Raw genomic sequence first — 20,416 nt, forward strand, 5'->3', positions numbered from 1 at the left:
CATCTTTGCTGGGCTGTGACCCCCCCAACCAGAGGCAGATCTGCCCCAATAGCTTTGGTGACTTATAGAGGCAGCACATCACAGCACAGCCTCGAACAGGGCTCACCCAAAGAGTTGTTCATGTGCTGGGCTGACTAGTAAGCTGCTCTTCAGTATTTCCAGCAAATTTCCAATTGCAAAGTGTAATACACTGCTACCATCACTGCATCCTATCCTCGGCTAGGTTGCAAGAACACACCCTATAATTGTGACTGCACTGAGACAGCTACAGGGACGCAGCTTTGGCCTCTGAAGGAAGGACAGGAGAGGCTTCATGACATCCCACACTCCTGGTGCTGTTCTCCTGCCCACAACTCTGCAGCCTCCACCTGATCCTGTAGCTCTGCAGAGATCCCAGCCACGTTACACTCAAACACGCTCCAGCACCTTCCCATACAGCAACCAAGACCATTCCTGAACAGCTGATTAAATTACCGAGTGAGGAGGAAAGCAGCCCCAGCCACACATGAATTCAGCAATTTGCCAGGAAAGAAGAAATCCCTCCTGAAAGCCGGCGCTGTGCTGCATCCCGCTCACCCCACGCAGAGCCAGATTCCGAGGACAGGGTGATATTAGCACCATGGTTTATTTGGGGAGGGGGCACAGCCCTGGGGAAAGGCACCCGCAGTTCAGCAGTACAAAGCAGCCCCATGGAATGAGGGACCAGCTCCTAACATGGGTCACGCCAAAGCATTTCTCCCTCCCTCCTCCTAGAGTGAAGGGAGACGGCTCCATCCCTGGGGAAAGCTGGAAGGAGAGATCCAAGACGTGCAGGAACCTTCACAAAAGCCATTCTCGAGGTACCGGAGCAGCCAGCACGGAATCCAGGCAGGCGGCGGATTGGTCTCCATGTGCTTCTACTTCTGCAGAACCCAGGTCTTCCAAGAGAGAGGTCTTGCTGTCAGCTCTGCGCCCTCCCTTGTTTGCCTTTCCATAACAAACCCAAAAATTGCACTCCACACATTAGCCAGCAGTTATCCCAATTGATTACAATATAGATCTACCTGGGAACAGAAGGAAAAAAATCCACCCACACACCATGGCCTGGCAAAAGATACTTTTTCCTGTGGTTCCCCCCTCCCCTCTGTTTATAAAAGAAAATTTAAAAAATAAAATTAAAAGAGCAGAGCAATCCTTCATGATAAGATTAAGGTCCTTGATGTGTGACTCTGTTTCAACATGCCCAAAAACTGTCGAGCTTTCTCCTGCATGAAGAGTTGGTCTCGGGTTCCACCACAGGCCACCGCTTTCCAAGCCCTGGTCATCTACGGAGAGAAAAGAAAGCACGTGTACAGCACAGTTAATGGAGAGGACACACATAATGTCCACACCCTGTTCTAAAACACTACAAAAATATATAAATAGCTACTTGCTACCCAAGGGAAATAAAACCTCCCACTTACAAACTCTCTTCTTGCAAGCAGGAGGAACTTGCACACCAGCAGTTACTCATCACAGCTGAGTAGTTTCTAGCAAAGGGAGGTTGTGTTCAGTGGTTTCCCAGGTGAATACTCAATTTCAGGACTATGCACGTGCCCTTTCAGAGCTTGCCCTTACCTGGCTTGCAGCAAAAATCCCAAAGCACAAACAAGGCTCCTTGTGCTAAAGAGAATCCAGAGGGATGGAAGGAATTCAAGAACAGCTTTGGGATTTATTCCAAATCAGTTTAATTCCTGCATAGCCCCAGGTCTAGATTGGTCAAAGACCATCCTTAACAGCAATTTGGTGCCTGTGGTTTCAACAGGGCTCTGCAGCTCACAGGCAGAGCTGAAAATGAGGTGCAGAAAGGGCACCTGGGAGGTGATTTTGCATTCCAGGAAAACCCCTACAAATCCTCTGATAAACCAGCCAAGAGACATACAATGCCCTGAACTGGAAATACCCGTTTACGTGTGCTGCAAAGAACCAGAGGTCGAGCTTTAGCGTAGCTTATGGTAACAGCACCCCACGCAGCCACAGCACAGCTTGGGGCTGATTCCAGTTCAGCGCCCAGCCAGGTGAGCTTCCTTAATAAATAACTGTTGCTGCCAGCAACACCAGTCCGGTACAATAAATCCTGAGCGCCCAGTAACACCGCAGGCAGCTCTGCTGTTTCTGGGCAATGGGATTTCACTGCTCACCTGTACTCTGCACTAGCTGCCCTACTGTCACCTTCAATTCACTCCCAAAGCTTTATTTATATGGACCTATTCGCTCCCAGAGCAACACCAACCCTGCCTAGGACAGGAGGAGAACTGGAAGTGTTTGGGTAGGGTTTATTTTGAGAAGGGAAAGGAATTACCCTGGCTGAGGAGTATTTGTCAGGAGCAACAGCTTTCACAAGAGACAGCTCCAATCCAGAGACAGCTGCAACCCCCGTTAGTGAAGGCTGAGCCGAGGCTGCTCAGTGGAGGCAACACTGTACTTGGGCTCTTCGGGGATCTGAAACACCTCCACACACGGGCCCAGTTGCGGTTTCAACCCCGCCAAGGAGCGCATTTATTTCCATCCTCGTTCAAGCTACCAGAGCGCTCCCGTGACTTGGCACAAGCAAATATCTGCAAAAATCACCATCCAAATCCCCTTCTTTAAGCCACGCTGCCTAACAAGGCCGGGATACCCCTCTACCAGTGCACTCTGCCTGCAGACACACCAAATGGTGAACGTTTTCAGGAGAGCACCAGAAAACATTTATGCCGCAGAGGGCATTTGTAAGCTACAAGGACTCCAGCACAGCCCAGACGTGCTCCAGCACGGAGCTGAGGCCCAGGGTGCTGTGACACCAGCAGCAGGAGCTCTGCACCACCACGGGTTCAGGTAAACAGCCTATGGCACAAAGCCTTCATCACTGCCTGGGGACACCCTAAAAATCAGAGATGGGAAATAACCATTTTGTCTGGCATTTGTACAGCACCCTGCAGACTTGCTATGCGCAGAGAAGCAAAAGAGATGAGCCTGTTGCTGCCCACTTGTATGGTAAAGCAGTGGAAGGTTTGGCGAGGAGGTTGGTTATATGTAAATACACTCAAGTGACTTGCAGCTGTCTGTAGAAAAATCACATACCTCACGCTAATTTGTTTTACTGACCTTGTGTGCTTGATGAGTAGAACCTGTGTTAGGTAACATAGGCCTGTGAGAAACTCTAGGCATCTTATCCCTAAGTCTGAAATTCCTGCTTTGTTGTGAGAAAGAGCAAGAGGCTTCGCCTGCCTGAAGGAAATCCTCTAAATTCCCTGACAGACTGGGAAAGGATGTGGAGTCCCATGAGTAAGTCCAGGGGCAAACAAGCAGCCAAGGGGCTTTGAGCCCCAGGAGGGCCGGTTAGCAAAGAGACAGGAGGAAACCGTAGCATGATGTTGCTGGCTCAGCATCTCCAAACCTGGGTGCAAAGGCAGGCCTGCCAGCACATGGTACCTATGCAGGAGCACACAGAGCTTCATCCCCTCACTCCTTCTCCCAAAGAGGGACAAGGGCTGCAGCACCAGCCGCCCCCTGGCTGGGAGGACAGTGCCTGCAGGGCTCACCGGTGCTGGTGGTCTGAAATGGCTCGGCATTTTCCTGTAGGACATCTTCTCTGGCTGCACTTGCACGAAGGCTCTGTTGAGCAAACCGCTGTCGTTCTTCCTGCTCGAGGTGGTAATGTTGAGGGACCTCGAAAGGAAATTCAAAGGCTGCAAAGGGGAAAAAAAGAAAAGCGTAAGGAAATGAGTTATTTTACCCCAACAATGCTGATATTTGGCCAGGCCAAAAGGTCAGCTAACAAATCCAGCCCTTCATCCACACTCACGTGTACTGCCCAAAGGCAGCTGCAGATGGCAAAGCTCCCACTGCCATTTTCCACAGGAATTTTTGGAGAAGCCAGCTCTAGCCCTTCAACAGCGACACCTGAACACAGGATCTCTCACCTGGGCTCTTTTGAAACAGACGGTCTTGGGGAGGGCAGGCACGTTTTGCGTCATATCTTCATCCACAATATCCAGGGCCAGAGACTTCCGAACCTTCTTGATGGGACTCCTGCGCAACTGGGGGACACGGAGAAGCAAGTGTTGGTGTGAATCAACCTGGTGAATTTCCATCCTCGGGGCCCAGGGTGCTCAGCAAGCCCATGTCACTCCAGGTCTGCATTGCTCCAGCATTTTAGGAAGGTGAGCAGCAGCCCTCCCCACCACAAGGCACGGCAGCTTCCAGTGCTCTCCTACCGGCACCCAGAGCCTCCCATTCAGAAAAGGAAATTCCTTTCAGCAAGAAAAGGCATCCACCAGGGCAAGTGAGCCAAGAGACTCTGCACACCAGCCCACAGCCTTCCAGGAGCCCCACTGGCCACAGATGCCCAAAGTGTGCCACAGATCTCTCCTGTGGGTGAGGGACACGGCATCTCCTGCCATGCCCGAGTTCAGCATAAACCAGGACACAGCTGGCTGTATTTTTTAGCCAGCCTTAACCTCTTGTGATTAAAAGGCAGCAGCCAGAGGCCAAAACACTTCGGCATCAACAGCAGGATGAACAAAACCAGCCAAGACAACCCTCGACAGCACATGGCAGCTCAGCAGCAGGTACTGGATGTAAAATCAGCTCACCCCTTGTTTCCTCTTCTGTTTCTCAGGCTTCACATCATCCTCAATGATAAGTTCGATGCCAGCTTCACTTCGGAGCACCTCTTTCAAGTCCTCTTCCAGGTGAGGCGTCTGGGGCTGGTGTGAAAAGGCAGAGAGAAAGCTCAAGACAGTCAAAATCTTTACACTGGGCAGCCTCGCGAGTATTACATTTTGCTCAAGGGATAATGGGGTCAGAAGAACCCACAGTGGGGGGACATGCACAAAGATGACTTATTTACTTCTCAGCTGTAAAAGATATGACAAGATTTCTTCTACCCTGACAGATTTACAAGATGTCCAGGCATGAGAGGCACTTATTAGCTGAACCCCAAATGTGCCATTGAGAGACCAGCACGCACAGAAGGCCTGGGATACTGGAAACTGCCAGCTTCACAAAAACCACATTAACAGACCCAGCTCCTCAGGGATGCCTAAGTAGATCATGCCCTTGGTTTTCCTCCAGGTCATCAGTAGCCAAGCACTGCAGTCTGATTCAAGGGCAGTTTGGGGCATTTTTAGCTAATTTACAGAGGAGCTGAAAGTCCTGTGGCTACGTACCATGACAAGGCCTCCTTCATCCCTCCCACCTCAGCCTGGCAGTACCAAACCGCGCATTGTTATGGCACAGGTAACTCGCTAACAGCTCCACTGCAAACCACCCCACATCCTGTTTGCGTTCGTTGCATTTCTGCCATCGGCAAGAGGGAGACCTGCCCAATACTTACCAGAGGCCCAATTGGTCCGTATTTCTCCAGGGCGTTTTTGAAAGGTGTGGGGGTGTGAGGAGTGTTGTCCACCACATATTTCTGATCTGGTGTGACAAACCTGGCAGCAAAAAGTGGAAAACACAAAGGATCAGACATGGTGAAACCCAGACAAAGCAACCCACATCCTTCCAAGCCCTCTCATTACACGAGCTACCTGCAGAGTCTGATGTGGCAGCAAAAGCCACCTGCCTGGGCTGTTCCTGGGGTGGGAGCAGGGCAAACAGGCACGGAGGAGCCTTTAGCGGGGAAAATATCCTTCAGATGTGCCAGCTATGCTGCTCCGCCCCACCAGCTGCCAAGCACACTGTCAGAAAGTGGCACAGCAGCTCTGACACCAGTGACACGCAGCTCTGCAGGCCAGCACTACTCTGAACGCTTCTGCTGGCAAGTCTGCTCAGGCCCAGCCTGGGCTCAGGACAGTCACAGCTGGACCAGCAGAAGTTCTGGGTAAAAATGCACCTAGAGCAGCTGAGCCAGTTCACACTGCCTGCATGGGGAGCTGCTCTAGACCATGCCAACAACAGGGAAGTTTTGCTAGCACAGCCAGCACCCCCAAACACTCTGCTGCTTCAGTTTGCCAGCAAAACACCCCCCATGCAGAGCCCTCTTCTCACCTGGGTAGCCATCACCCTGGCCTGCCCCTCCGATCAGGCAAAGCAGAGGGTGCAGGACTAAAGGGATGGACCTGACCAGCTCTTGCTAAGGAAATCAACCCCCTTCCCTGCTAGCACAGCACTCACAGCACAGCACTGGCTCCCAGACAAAGACATGCACAGACAGCAGCAGCACACCCAGCAGCTGAGCACAACACTGGGCACTTGGCTGCAGCCCCAGGCGGCCTCCACACTTGCTCCCCGCAGCTCAGAGAGGAGCTGTCTTTGCAGGGGGAAAAAACACTGATTTAAGCAAACCCCCAGCCTGCTCTGCCCTCCTCTCAGTAGTTCCAGTACAAGTACTGGGGGAGCTATGTTTGAATTGGATCGGGAAAAGGATGCTGTTTGGGTGGCGATGGAGGAGAAGGAGCTAAGGACTTACGCTGAGTTCTTCTGCAGCAGAGGAGTCTTATCCCTGTGCAGAGGGGTGGTGACGATCACCTTCTGACTGCATACAGGTGTGGAGGTCAGAGATGGGTTCTCCAGTTCTAGAGTATCCTGTTTGGTCCAAAAGTTTAAGAACTACACAGCACAGGAAAGAAGAAAGAGAAGACACTCAGGCATCCCAGCAGAGTATCACAAGTCATTACTTTTTCCTAAATATGGGGAAAAACCTGAAGTAGGGACTATCTGCCCAGCACAAGAGGGATCTGTCACAATATAAACCACAACTCTTACAGACTCATACAGTCCTGTACACAGACACACGTGAAAGTTGCCAGAAGGTGCCTCACATCTATAAAGATCATTCAATTCCTACAAGGGATGAGCTGATTTGATTACAAGCAGCTACAGGGTGGGAGAGAAGACTCTCCTTGCACTGGTCCAGATAAGGCGAAGCAAAATGGTGAAGTAATGCCAGCCCAGCAAAGGTCGGTTCTGACCTCAGGTTGGCAAATGTGAGGGAAACACAGCAGCGTACAAGTTAACAGATTTTGCATTGAGCTGCCTTCTGTCTGAACTGTGAGAAAACGACAAACTGTCTCATCTCCGCTAGGATTTTACTTCATGGCAGCTAATAAGTGACAACTTTACTCCCACAAGGAACGAAATTTGTATTCAAGAACCTATCGGGAGAGAGGAGCTGTGTGTGTTACATTCACTGGTGGCTGAAGCTCAGCCCAAGAGGCAGGACATGCTGTTTGCCTTCTCAGATTCACTCCAGGATTTCCAGCCTTTGACACTCCACAGAACGGCACACTTCAGGTCCTGCTCTGATTTCCCAGCTCTTGCTGGCCTTGCCTTTGACAACCACCTGAACCCGGGTGTCAGACTTCCATGTGCCACCCAGGGCTGGAGAAACAGCAGAAATTAAGGCGTGGAAAGCACAGGTAGACAGGGCCTGAACAGCAGCACAGCTGTGGGAACCGTGATAGAGAACACAGCAACACAGCTGCCTTTATTCTGTTTTATAGACAGAACTCCCCCATATCAATCCACGAGACACTAGTGGGTATGACCACCACAGTGCTCCACGACGATGTACGCTGCAGACCATGTGTGCACATGTGTGTGGACACTGTAGGAGCCATGACAAAGATCCTGAGTCCCTTTAGGAACAACGATAAGCCCAGGAGTGTTTTCCTAAGCACAGCAACTGCACAAGGCATGTGCTGCCAAGTCTGCCTGCATGATTTCAACAGAAACAAACAGGGAAAGCCGCTTTCTGCTGCTGCCACTCTGCTACCACAGCTGGGGCAGCAATGCCCTGGGGACAGCAGCCCCATGCTCTCCGGTGATCCTGGAGTGGGCAGGCATGTGGCGCTGCGTGCCAAGCGCGAGGACATACCCTGCCCATCACACAGGGGAACTGGGCTCCAGCAACACTGCCAGAGGCAGACACAGGCTGCTGCTCCCGCAGGAAAAGCAAGTCTGAAGACAAGCAGTGTCAGAGACCAGCTCTGAGCCTTGTTTTAGCAAACAGACACACTCTGTGTGCTGGTACTGCCTCATTGAAGGGAGGAGAAATACAAAGCTGGCAGAGCTGGTGGGGATACATGGCATTAAGGGAAGCAGACAGAGCACTAACAAGCTTATTAGCTCATTACCAAGCCCAAGCAGAGGAGCACAGACTTGGCTCCGTACCTGAGATGGAGAGAAGGGCAGTGTCTTGACGGGGGTGCTCTTGGGTGTCATGCTGTTGCAGGAGTCAAGGAAGGACAGGCTCGTGCTGGTGGCATTCTCCGTGACGGGGGAGAGGGAGATCTTCCTCTTCTTCTGCCTCTTCAGCACAGAGGGCGGTGTGCCAAAGCTCACCTCTGCGTGCGGAGAGATGGGGATGAGCTCCCCCTTGCTGCTCTTGCTCAGGTCGGAGATGGTGTGGCCGTCCAGGCGGTACTCGGTCACGCTGGGCAGGGATGGGGTTGGTTTGCTGGGGGTTTGCCTCACCGGGCTGTTGCTGCCGCTGCTGCCAGCGGAGCGTTCCTCAGGCAGGTCAAACTGCGTCAGATCACACCACCCGTCTAGGTCCTGCACGCAAGGGAAACCATCAGAAGACGCCCAAAAAGGAAAGCCGAGCAGCCGACTGGTGCAGACGCAGAGATGAACTGAGAGGTGAAATAACTGGGTCTGTGAGATTGCACAGGCTTTTGCAAGGAGCCTGGCAAGAGGAGAGCTCAGACCCTCCAGCACGGCTGAGAGCAGAGCAGGGCACGGACCCAGCTGAAAGCTGCCGCCTGAGCGCAGGGCAGATTTTTCTATTTACGCAAGGTTGGTTTCCCCAGTTCAGTTCACAGCACAGCTGCACAAACAGCTGCACCCCCACACAGGGGGAACAAAACAAAAAAGCAGCTGGGGATAGGGGCTGAATGAAGCGACTGTCACCCAACACCAAGCCACAGACTTGGGCACAGCAGTACAGCTGGACGCAGGGCTCTGCTGTAACCCGCACTGCTGGAAGACTAAAAATAACCGGAGCAGTTCAGAGATCAGCTGTTCCACAGCTCAACCCCACCAGTACCCAAAGCACCATGGAGCAGCCCCCTAAGAACTCACAGATGGGCCGTTAAGCCTTGGGCTTAACTCTCTGTCCTTCCATACATATGCAAAGCGGATCCTTCACAAACAATCAGCTCCTCGGGGAGCGTGGGGGCTAAAGTGACATTTCTCTCTGATGGCAGCAAAGCGCTCTGTTGATTCTAGCCAGTCCCTAGCCCTGGTGCCTCCGTCACCCTGGGGACCTCAGCATTGCTTGACTGGCCCAAAATTATTCATTGCAGCGAAGCTACCTCCACTGAAAGCAAATGGTGGTGCCATCCCAGTGTGAAGGGCTCTGTTCTACACAGTACAAGTGGGTCTGGCCTATTTCCCAGTCTGTCCTGTGCTATCCCATCCCATTACAGGAGGGAAAGGAAAGCTCATGAGACCAAATTGTTACGAAAGGGAGAGCTGGGAACATTAGTTGACAGAAGGTTTAACATCAGGCTTGCCAGTGTCTACAGCCTCCCACACCAGCAGAGCCCCTGCACAGACATCCATCTCAGGGAATGCGCATCCCATAGCAACACTGGCAGAGCTGGAAAAGCCAGACCCAGGCCTGGGAAAGAGACAACACGAAACCAGAGGCCAGTGACAGACCCAGCCCTCCTTGGGATGCCCATGGTGACGAGCAAGGGAACCAAGTAAATTTACTCAAGGAAAAACACGGAGATCATTCTCCCTACGTTAGCCAGAGGAAGAAGGGTCTGCTACTCACAGATTCAATCATGTCCAGAGCTTCATTGTAGTTGGCAGCTTCGACCACCCACTTGTACGGTGACGTGACAAGTGAAGAGGCATCCTCAAGCACCGCATCATCTGGCGTGCCCTCCGCATTCTGCTCTACCAGCTCAGCAGCCGGCAGCTCCGAGGGTAACTCCTGCACGCCCGTCACCTCCTCATCGCTTACATCCTCTTCCTTTATTTCAGAGACATTGACTGGCTGGTTTGGCAGGATGGTCTTTATGCATGGAATAAAGGTAGTGCAGCCATTAGTAGAAACCAAGGGAACAATGTCAAGACCTGGGGACAAAAAGGAAGGGTCCCTGGCCAAATTCGGCTTCACCTGCTCTCCTAACAGCCATTCAGTTTGTTTCAGTCCCTGTTCTCCCTCACTGCTCTGTCTCACGTACCATCTGAGCAGGAGTCCATACATCACAACAAGCACAGGACTGTTTAATTAAAATTTCACTGAACAGTATCCCAGAAGAAAGCTGAATGAAGGCTGAGCAGGTAGCACTAATTCTGCACTTCCTACTTTCCAAGAGCCTGCCATTGCAAACTACATGCTTTCTTCATTAAAAAAATAATTGGGTGTACTTCTCCTGCTTCCTTTTCTAGAGAAGAGGAAGACAACACCTCTTCACCATACACCCCCCACTGTCTGGGGCAGCCTTCTCCCACCAGGAGCAGTAAAACAGAGCCAAAATAAAAAAAGAATTTGCAGTCTCCAAGACAGATCTGATGCTGGGATTGGCAAGATAACAGCACTAGCAGACTGCTGTCCTCCACCCAGATAACCCACCTGGGCTCACACCACACCTCCCGCTGCTGGAGGGAGAGCTCTCCCAAGAGCTGGTGTCTTGGGGGAAGGCCCAGACTGTCGGTGCAGACACCAGGCAGCGGCAAAGGCAGCGTGCAAGGCAGTAGAAGGGTGGATGAACAGCTCTGATACGCGTGAGCAGAGGACTGACCCAGCTGCCTGCTGCAAGTGTGCTGGTGCAGTACCTGGCTCCCTGCTCTGGTTTGACTTTGGCTCTCCTTGTCATCCACCTCCACGAGCAAGTACAGCGACTTGGACTCCTTAGTTTCATTGAGGAAGCCTCCCGTGTCCACCTTCCGCTTGATGGTGGAGTTCCAGTGATTCTTCACAGCATTGTCAGTCCTGCAGAGAAAGCAGAAGGAAACAGAAGTCACCATTTACATCAGCTTTACAGCACAGCTACCAGCTCCTACATGCTCTCCAGCCATGTCCCGCGAGCCCAACACATAGATCTCCATGGGCCACCCAGCTCTGAAGGCACCAGCAAGCAAAGAGGTCCTACCTCCCAGGCAGCAGCTTGGCAATCTCTGCCCAACGATTCCCCAGGACCTTGTGGGCCTCAAAAATGATGCGATCCTCCTCCTCTGTCCACGAGGACTTCTTCACCTCTGGGTTCAGGTGGTTATGCCAGCGTTCCCGGCACTGCTTCCCTAACCGCCCTTTCAGGTGCTTGGCTATCAGGGTCCATTGTTTGGTGCCATATTTTTTAACCAGTTCAATTACCTTTGAAGAGAGCAGGAAGGAAATAAATAAATGGAATAAAGGAGGGGAAGGTCAGTAGAGTCATCTCCAGGTTTTGCTCTTCACCTCTCTTGTGACCAGGTAAGGGCAGAGAGAGAAAAGCCTCTTAGGAGAAAAAGCTGGAGGGATCCAGCACTGACAATCAAGTGTAACAAGACTTGTGATAGCAACTCCAACTTTTCCTTTGTACTTCAGGATGATGAGTCTATCTGAGCTGGTCCCTCTCAGCTCACTCTGGAACCAGCAGAGAAACAGGCTCACAGCAGTCATGATTCACCCAGCCAACCTCAGACATTCACTTCAGGCTGTCTGCTGTGGCACAGGAAATGCCACTGCTATTTTTCTCTTAGGTCAACACGGCCAGGTCAGGTGGAGATGTGCCAGCAGGCAGATGAATTAATTCTCTTTTCTGCTCTCTCCCTTGGCAGCCTGCTGTAGCAGCACTGTGTGAAAGGGAGAAGGTGTTTAGCTAAAGAAGCCTTGACCTGCTTGTCATGACCATGCTGCATTAGTCTGCTCACAACAGGCCAGAATTACCCAGAGTTTACAAGACCTGAGGGTGTGACACCTCCATCCTCTCTGCAGACAGTCACAGCCCAATGCTCAGACCCTCTCCTGCTCCACCTCACCTTTTGGTCCTCCTCTTTGGTCCAGGGGCCCTTAACCAAGTCTGGATTCAACACCCTCAGCCACCGGTATTGACACTGCTGATCGCTGCGGTTCTGGGAAAAGCAATGAGAGTGGCCATGTGTTAGACCAGAGGCTCCAAAGGCCTTTAGAATAGAGACTAGGGCATGAGGCACAGAAGACAGGGACAGGAACCTCAGTTTCTCCTCCCAGCTCCAACAGACTCAATACAATGTTGTCTCCCGGCTCTGAAGGAGCAACTTTCCACAGCCCAGATCTGCAGTCACAGAACCCAGCCCCACTGTGCAAGGTGCTGCGCAGACAGACAACCAGCGTGCTGAGCATAAGAAGCTACATGAAAACACCACAATTTCCAGTTAGGAAAGGGGTCACTTACAGGAAAGTGACTGGCCAGGAACTTCCAGTCATTCTGCCCATAATGTCTTACTAACGTCTTCAGCTGCTCATCCTGCAAAGAACAAAGACATCGCTGTCACATACACAGAGGCAACACGAGCCACAGGCACCCCTGGGTTGACAGCACCAAGAATAAAACCAGACATTTTGAACTGTCACGAAAGTTTCTTTGCCTTTCTGCGTTCAGGGGAAGAAGGTGGCTCACACTGTCCTTTAGCAGCGCTCCAGTATGTGGAACCCAAGTGGAACAGCATGCTTGGTTCTGGGTGCTGTACTCAGACGAGCTCATACAGTGAGTACAACACAAGAGCCCAGCCCTGTCCCAGTACAATCTGCTTCAAACCCTGTGGCCAATCCTACCTGCTTATCCAGCCCCAGCAAACCCCTGACCAGACAGTCCATCTCCCAGCTCAGCCACTGCTTTTGCCCGGCCAAGAAAGCTAACTGGTTTCAGTGTATTGCCACTTGCCCAGTGGTCTACAGGCTTGCAGTGCTGCTGGGCTCTACAGCATTTCTTTCTGAACCCCGCTGTAGCCCAGGTTTGCTGATGTACAGCTCACAAAAAGCCTATTATAGATGTTCTTGTCTGTGTGCCCCGGCTGGGTAGAGGCATGAAATAATTCCATGCCCAAAATGAGCCCAAGGCTTTAATTTCTGCACAAAGATCATCTTACTCAGTGTTCACATCCCAGGGAAGAGAGGACACCTTGTAGTCTTCACATAGAAAAAAGGCAATGAAGGAAATGGAAGAAGGGAAGAAAATATCCCAACTAATATCAGGCTCTCAGCCAGGATGACTAAGCTGTGATCCCTACAGTCTCAGCTCTCCTCGTTTTTGCTGCACAAAAGGGAGGACATTTCCACGGTGTGACTGAGCTTGCTGGAGGCCTCAGCCATCGCCCAGAACCCCTCTTTGCTCACAAGAGAGCTGCAGGCACCTCACTCAAGGCTCAGATGCTCAAGCTAAAGTGGTCACAGCTCTTACTCCGCAGGCTGCGTTTCAAACTCACTTGAACTCCCCATTCACATAAAGACCTTGGCTCACAACAGTAAAACAGATATACGGTCTTCTTTAGGGGCAAGACAGCAGGAGATGGCGCCATGGTCAGTGGGTGGGGGCACCAAGCCCTGTGTGCCACGCCAGAGGCTCACCCCAGAGGACCTGCTCTCAGCAAGCACCAGGCTCTCACTCACCTCTTCTTGTGTCCACTTGACTTTGCATCTGCTGTCCCGCTGCTCTGGCACATCTGAGTCGGTATCCTGGCAATGCAGCTCATCCTGGTCCTCGCTGAAGAGACGGAGAAACAAAGATGATAATTTCAACCTCTCATAAAAACGCAGCAGAGGAAGCAGCTCTCACCGAGCAGAGCAGAGCTGCAGACCTGCACTGAGCCCTGACACCCCACAGATGCTCACTCAGACACCCCCAGTTTAAAGGGGTCCCTCTGCTTTGGCCTCCCAGTGCGTGCTAGCAATTTTTATCATAGAATGACAGAATCATTCTGGTTGGAAGAGACCCTCAAGATCATTAAGCCCAACCATAACCTAACCGTGGAACTAAACCATGTCCATAAGAACCTCATCTATGCACCTTTTAAACCCCTCCAGGGATAGTAACTCTGCCACTGCCCTGGGCACCCTGTTCCAATGCCTGACAGCTATTTCTGTAAAGAATTTTTTCCTAATACCCAATCTGAACCTTATGCTGCTCAGAGCAAGGGAAGGAACATTTCTCTTGATTCCTGCACCATTCTATCCCCCGGGGAGCCTTTGCACCGAGGGACTGGCACCATTTCCTTCCCATATCCCATCCCGGAGCAAAGAGAAGGGGCGCAGGGAGCAGCGCCGGGAGCTCTACACATCACCCCGGGCCTGCCCCGCCAACCCCCGCGCCCGGCTGCAGCCCTTAGCGCGGGACCCGCCGAACCGCCAGCCCGCGGGTGCGGGGCCGTGGCTCTGCCTGCAGCCCGCCGGAGAGCGGGAACGGGCCGGCCGGTGCACAGGAGCCTCGAGCGAATCCCCGGGGCTGCCCCGCACCCCCGTTCCCCCCGTGCTCCGACCCGGCAGCCGGCACCCCCGGCACTCCGGCGGCTCCCACTCACCCGCGGCTGCGTCGCGCCATGGCGGGGCCGGGCGGCGGCGGCGGCGCTTTCCTATCTCGCGCCAACGGCGGCCCCCGCCCGCGCGGGGCCGGGCCGCGCATGCGCGCTGCCGCCTCCCGCCCGCACAAAGAGGCGCGCGCGGGAGGGCGCCCGCCCCGCCCCCGGGGGAACCCAAGTCCCGATCCCCAAAAATCAACCGCCCTGGGCAGGGACGGGGGGTTCCTCTCCAGGTCACCTCCAGCCCTACACAACCCGCTGCAACCCCCCCCCCCCCCGCCCCGGGACTGGAATGTACCAAAAACCCCCGGGGCCGCAGCTCTGCTCAGCTCTAGGATGGGTTTTCACTCAGCTCAAGGATGGGGTCTCGCTGTGAACAGATCTAGGACAGGGCTTTGCTCAGCTCAGCTCTAGGAGGCTGAGGGAGCTGGGGCTCTTGAGCTTGGAGAAGAGGAGACTGAGGGGCAGCCTCATTAATGTTTATAAATATGTAAAGGGGGGGTGTCAGGAGGATGGAGCCAGGCTCAGTGACAACCAGTGACAGGACAAGGGACAATAGGTACAAACTGGAACACAGGAGGTTCCACTTAAAACTGAGAAAAAACTTCTCCTAGTCTCCTTCTCTGCAGACATTCCAACCCGCCTGGACACCTTCCTGTGTAACCTCATCTGGGTGTTCCTGCTCCATGGGGGGATTGCACTGGATCAGCTTTCCAGGTCCCTTCCAACCCCTGACATCCTGGGATTCTGCAATGGAGGCTTTTGGTTCTGCCACCATGCTGCTATGGTCACCTCATGCCACAACCAGCCTTGGTACACCCAGCAGTCCCCTCCCATCAAAACAGGAGAAAAAAAGAAAACTAATTAAAATCAAGAACCTTCCTTACATTGTGTGTGCCGCTCCAGGGGTGCACTAGGGGGACCCCAGCAGGAGCACAGGTCTGACTCTCCAGAAGAGACAAGAGGAGGTCAGCAAAGAAAAGCTCAGCTCTTCCCTGCACGCCAGGGCCAGGCGGTGGCACCGTCACACCGTGCACAGAACAGGGCCCAGGAGGTGACACCGTCACACCGTGCACAGAACAGGGCCCAGGAGGTGGCACCGTCACACCGTGCACAGAACAGGGCCCAGGCGGTGACACCATCACACCGTGCACAGAACAGAGCCCAGGCGGTGGCACTGTCACACCGTGCACAGAACAGGGCCCAGGCGGTGGCACCGTCACACCGTGCACAGAACAGGGCCCAGGAGGTGGCACCGTCACACCGTGCACAGAACAGGGCCCAGGCGGTGGCACCGTCACACCGTGCACAGAACAGGGCCCAGGCGGTGGCACTGTCACACCGTGCACAGAACAGGGCTCAGGCGGTGGCACTGTCACACCGTGCACAGAACAGAGCCCAGGCAGTGACACCGTCACACCGTGCACAGAACAGGGCCCAGGCGGTGACACCGTCACACCGTGCACAGAACAGGGCCCAGGCGGTGGCACTGTCACACCGTGCACAGAACAGGGCCCAGGCGGTGACACCATCACACCATGCACAGAACAGGGCCCAGGCGGTGGCACTGTCACACTGTGCACAGAACAGGGTCCAGGCGGTGACACCGTCACACCGTGCACAGAACGGGGTCCAGGCGGTGACAATGTCACACCGTGCACAGAACAGAGCCCAGGCGGTGACACCGTCACACCGTGCACAGAACAGGGCCCAGGCGGTGGCACTGTCACACCGTGTACAGAATGGGGCCCAGGCGGTGACACTGTCACACCGTGCACAGAACAGGGCCCAGGCGGTGGCACTGTCACACCGTGCACAGAACAGGGCCCAGGCGGTGGCACTGTCACACCGTGCACAGAACAGAGCCCAGGCGGTGGCACCGTCACACCGTGCACAGAACAGGGCCCAGGCGGTGGCACTGTCACACCGTGCACAGAACAGAGCCCAGGCGGTGGCACCGTCACACCGTGTACAGAATGGGGCCCAGGCGGTGACACTGTCACACCGTGCACAGAACAGGGCCCAGGCGGTGGCACTGTCACACCGTGCACAGAACAAAGCCCAGGCGGTGGCACTGTCACACCGTGCACAGAACAGGGCCCAGGCGGTGGCACTGTCACACCGTGCACAGAACAGGGCCCAGGAGGTGGCACCGTCACACCGTGCACAGAACAGAGCCCAGGCGGTGACACCGTCACACCGTGCACAGAACAGGGCCCAGGCGGTGGCACCGTCACACCGTGCACAGAACAGGGCCCAGGCGGTGACACCGTCACACCGTGCACAGAACAGGGCCCAGGAGGTGGCACCGTCACACCGTGCACAGAACAGAGCCCAGGCGGTGACACCGTCACACCGTGCACAGAACAGGGCCCAGGCGGTGGCACTGTCACACCGTGCACAGAACAGGGCCCAGGCGGTGGCACCGTCACACCGTGCACAGAACAGGGCCCAGGCGGTGGCACCGTCACACCGTGCACAGAACGGGGCCCAGGCGGTGACACCGTCACACCGTGCACAGAACAGGGCCCAGGCGGTGGCAAACAGGGCCCAGGCGGTGGCACTGTCACACCGTGCACAGAACAGAGCCCAGGCGGTGACACCGTCACACCGTGCACAGAACAGGGCCCAGGCGGTGGCACTGTCACACCGTGTACAGAATGGGGCCCAGGCGGTGGCACTGTCACACCGTGCACAGAACAGAGCCCAGGCGGTGGCACCGTCACACCGTGCACAGAACAGGGCCCAGGCGGTGGCACCGTCACACCGTGCACAGAACACGGGAGAGAAAAAGCAGCAGGAGGAGCCACCCCAGTGACAGCTGTCCCTAAACACACGCTTGCATTTTGGATTCCTGCTGTTTCCACCTGCCTGTGTATACACAGCACACACTAGCGCCCATACGTTATCTGTAATAACCACCCCAGCCTGTGCATGTGGATGCGCCTGGCTGGTGCTTCAGAGCAAATGATAAAACTTAAGAGAGATGCCAGCTTGCTGGGGACCCTCGCTGGGTGTGCTGTCCAGGTTGGAAGGCTCCGTGCATCCTCCTCCTCCCTGTGCTCCAGGGCTGCCCAGCTACAAACACAACCCAGCCCTGGCAGGACCCAGTTTACCTTCAGCAGTTTGTCACAGCCCCCTACTCCTGTGCTTAAAAACAAAGAAACAAAAACTCCTCCCCCTCCCAAACTGACTTAATTAGGAAATTAGCCTGTTAATTAATTACTAGAACTATAAAACCCCTGTAAGTAACACTAGCAAAAAAGGATTAAAACTTTGAAGAGGGTCTCTATAGAAGCTGAAGGTAAGTAGTGCTTTTTAGTCTATCCTCTTAGCATGTACTTTTTATTCCCCACATACTAATTTACTTAAATTATCTTTAAGGAAAAAGCACTTCAAGTGTCTTAAAAAAATACTTTCCTTCTAGACTGACCATATAACTGCCCATTGCAGTAAATTCAGGAGCTTTTTTTATCTCTGCTTTTGAAGTGTTCAGTGTAAAAAAGGTTTCAGAGCACAGCAGCCTTCCCTGACCTGCCCCATTCTCTCTGACTGAGCTGGTGCTGAGAATTTCCCTCCTAGGTAGGAGGACATGGAGGGAGGTCCTGCCCATGGAGCAGAAGGCAGGGGTGTGTAGTGTGAGACCTGCAGGATGGCCTGTCCCCACAGACCTGCACAGGGACCCATGTGAGGGCCACTACGTGTGGGACTGAAAATAAGATAAGAGTCTTTACTGTCCTAACCAGAGCCTGGTTTTAGTGCCTCACTCTCAAAGGGACTCAACTCTAACTGGGGCTAATAACCCTCTGACTTGAGAAAAAATGAAGTGTCTTATCTCTGGGGAAAACCAGCTCCATCTTAGCACCACTGACAGATGCAGAAGTTTACTGATACGCTCTATACCCTATATAAAGCTAAGAGTAGTAGTGTACAGGCTGAGGCTCAATAAATACAACTCTAGGGAGGCTCCATGATGAACTCTGAGCAATAAACTGGCTGTGGTGCAGTTATGTTGCTCCAGAAGACAATGACAAGCTGGATACCCACCTCCCTGTCCTGGATCCCACTCAACTCCTTGCTTTCCTAAGCAAGACTGAGGATTCTGGAAAGCACAGTCCTGCTACTTTAAGTCTGCAACTCATTAGGGAACAGTAACATGTTTCTTCTGACAGGCACATCTTGGTCCCCACAAGCTTGATAGTGGTGTGATTCTGTACCATGCTGTCCACCAAGAGACACGGTGCCAGCACCCTGACCATAAAGGACATCCTGGACAAGGGGTTTGTGGCTGGGGCCTCCAGCCATACCCATTATTCTCCCGTCTGCAGTTATTACACGGACTCTGGCAGCGCCTCCAAACCAGAGGCCTGGGAGCTTCTCACGGACTTGGACAACTCAACAAAAGGCAGTTCTCTGTGTGTTGTCAAGCAGTCAGAGTCTCTGAGCAGCTGTGTGAAGACTGACCTGCACAGCCTGACCCAAGGTACCTCCGACCTCAGTCTTGTCTGCTTCTGCAAGGCCAACCATAGTCAGGGCATGTTTGATGCATCTGGTTTGCCCTGTGAGCACCTTGGCAGAGCTGGCTGCCTGCTGGACGTGGCATTGCAGAGCACCTCAACGCCATGCAAGAAGGAAATGCACTCCAAGCTGCAGGAGAGCCTGCTCTCCAACAGCATCGAGCTCCTTGGTGACCCCTCAACTCTCGGGAAGACACCAGCACCCACATGGGAGATCTCAGCCATAAAACCCCCCCTGGATAGCAGCCTGTCCCTTGATGTGAGCAATGAGGAGTTAAGGTTACTGGGATGCTCCAAACCAGACATGCCATCCCTAGAGAGCTCTGTAGTAATTCCTCTGGCTTGGCCTGGAGCCTTCAAGAGGCAACCTCTGCTGATGCACAGGTCTGCCACCCCCGACACCCAGCTGAGCGATCTTGACCCCATCCCTGTGTGTCTGCAGCAGATTTTGTGATGCTCCTGCCGGGGTTCCTGCCCGGGGATCTTCTGTGCTACAGAGGAGCACAATGCAGAGCTGCCATCCACAGTGCAGCACAGAAGATGATGGAGCCTTCCTGCCCTGAGCCAGGGGCTGGTGTGCTGAAGGCACTACCTGGCAAAAGGTTCAGTATTTCTGCCTGGGGTGACAGAAACAGCGAACTGCTTGGGGTACTGCTGGCTGGAGGATGCTGAGGCTGTGGAAGGCAGCTCCCTACAGCCAGCAGCAGCCCTACTGGCTCCCCCCCCCCCTCCTCCCCAATCACTGTTTTGTGTATTCACGCAATAAAGATATAAATTTCACTGTGCGGGTGGTCTCTGCTGAACGCGGCGCAGGTCCAGCTGCCGGTAAAACCCACCGAGCGCAGCCACTTCCAGCCTCCCCCACTCGCAACGGGAGCCCCACGGCCCGGCCGCTGCGGGGCCGCCACGGAGCTCCACGGCCCGTCCCCGGCTGCCGCAACACGGCCGGGCCCCGCGGCAGCTACCGGCCCTGCCCGCCCCCCGCCCGCCCCCCTTACCTGGCACAGGGGCTCCCGGAGGTGCCGGAGGGGAGCGCGGTCCCGGCCCCGCCGCCGGGCCATGACGGAGGCGCCGGCCGGTTGCCGGGCCCCGCCGCGGGGAGCGCGGACGGAGAGGCGCCGCCGGGGCTGGGGATCCCTCTTCTGGCACACGGGGAGAAACACAGGCTGGGAGCGGCGGGCCGGGCCCGGGCAGCGGCGGCGGCAGCGGGAGGGAGAGCGGCCGCGGGGCTCCCGAGCCGCCCCCGCCGTTAGTTTTATAAAAGGTTTTAATCCTCGTCCCAGCTGGAATTCAGCACCGCGAGCACTCGGGACACAGAGCGCCCAAGGACAGGCTCCTTTGCAACCTCCCCCCACCGGTTGTTTTCTTGCTCTTACACAGCCACTTCTTCCTTCCCCCCCCCCCAACTACAACAGATACAAAGGCATGGAGAATTACTCATTAAAACCAGATTTCCAGAGCAT

The 20,416-nt window shown here is 54.2% G+C and overlaps 2 protein-coding genes across 2 annotated transcripts; one reads left to right on the forward strand and one right to left on the reverse strand.

Annotated features, from left to right (window-relative positions):
* Window positions 1-606: 606 nt before the first annotated feature.
* On the reverse strand, window positions 607-14,663 carry MYBL2 (MYB proto-oncogene like 2). Its single transcript, XM_065031869.1, has 14 exons — window positions 14,440-14,663; window positions 13,532-13,625; window positions 12,318-12,389; window positions 11,923-12,015; window positions 11,055-11,275; window positions 10,738-10,894; window positions 9,728-9,970; window positions 8,119-8,502; window positions 6,416-6,555; window positions 5,339-5,438; window positions 4,596-4,709; window positions 3,924-4,040; window positions 3,543-3,689; window positions 607-1,304 (listed from the first exon to the last, which is right to left on the reverse strand). The coding sequence occupies exons 1-14, from the start codon at window positions 14,538-14,540 to the stop codon at window positions 1,176-1,178; spliced, it is 2,112 nt and encodes a 703-aa protein (XP_064887941.1). The 5' UTR covers window positions 14,541-14,663; the 3' UTR covers window positions 607-1,175.
* Window positions 14,664-17,706: 3,043 nt separating this feature from the next.
* LOC110358948 (uncharacterized) lies at window positions 17,707-19,772 on the forward strand. Its single transcript, XM_065031878.1, has 2 exons — window positions 17,707-17,740; window positions 18,609-19,772. Exon 2 carries the CDS (start codon window positions 18,655-18,657, stop codon window positions 19,405-19,407), a length of 753 nt encoding a protein of 250 aa, XP_064887950.1. The 5' UTR covers window positions 17,707-17,740; window positions 18,609-18,654; the 3' UTR covers window positions 19,408-19,772.
* Window positions 19,773-20,416: the final 644 nt, after the last annotated feature.

This window comes from Columba livia, chromosome 16 (assembly GCF_036013475.1).
Source record: "Columba livia isolate bColLiv1 breed racing homer chromosome 16, bColLiv1.pat.W.v2, whole genome shotgun sequence".
NCBI classification, from domain to species: Eukaryota; Metazoa; Chordata; class Aves; order Columbiformes; family Columbidae; genus Columba; species Columba livia.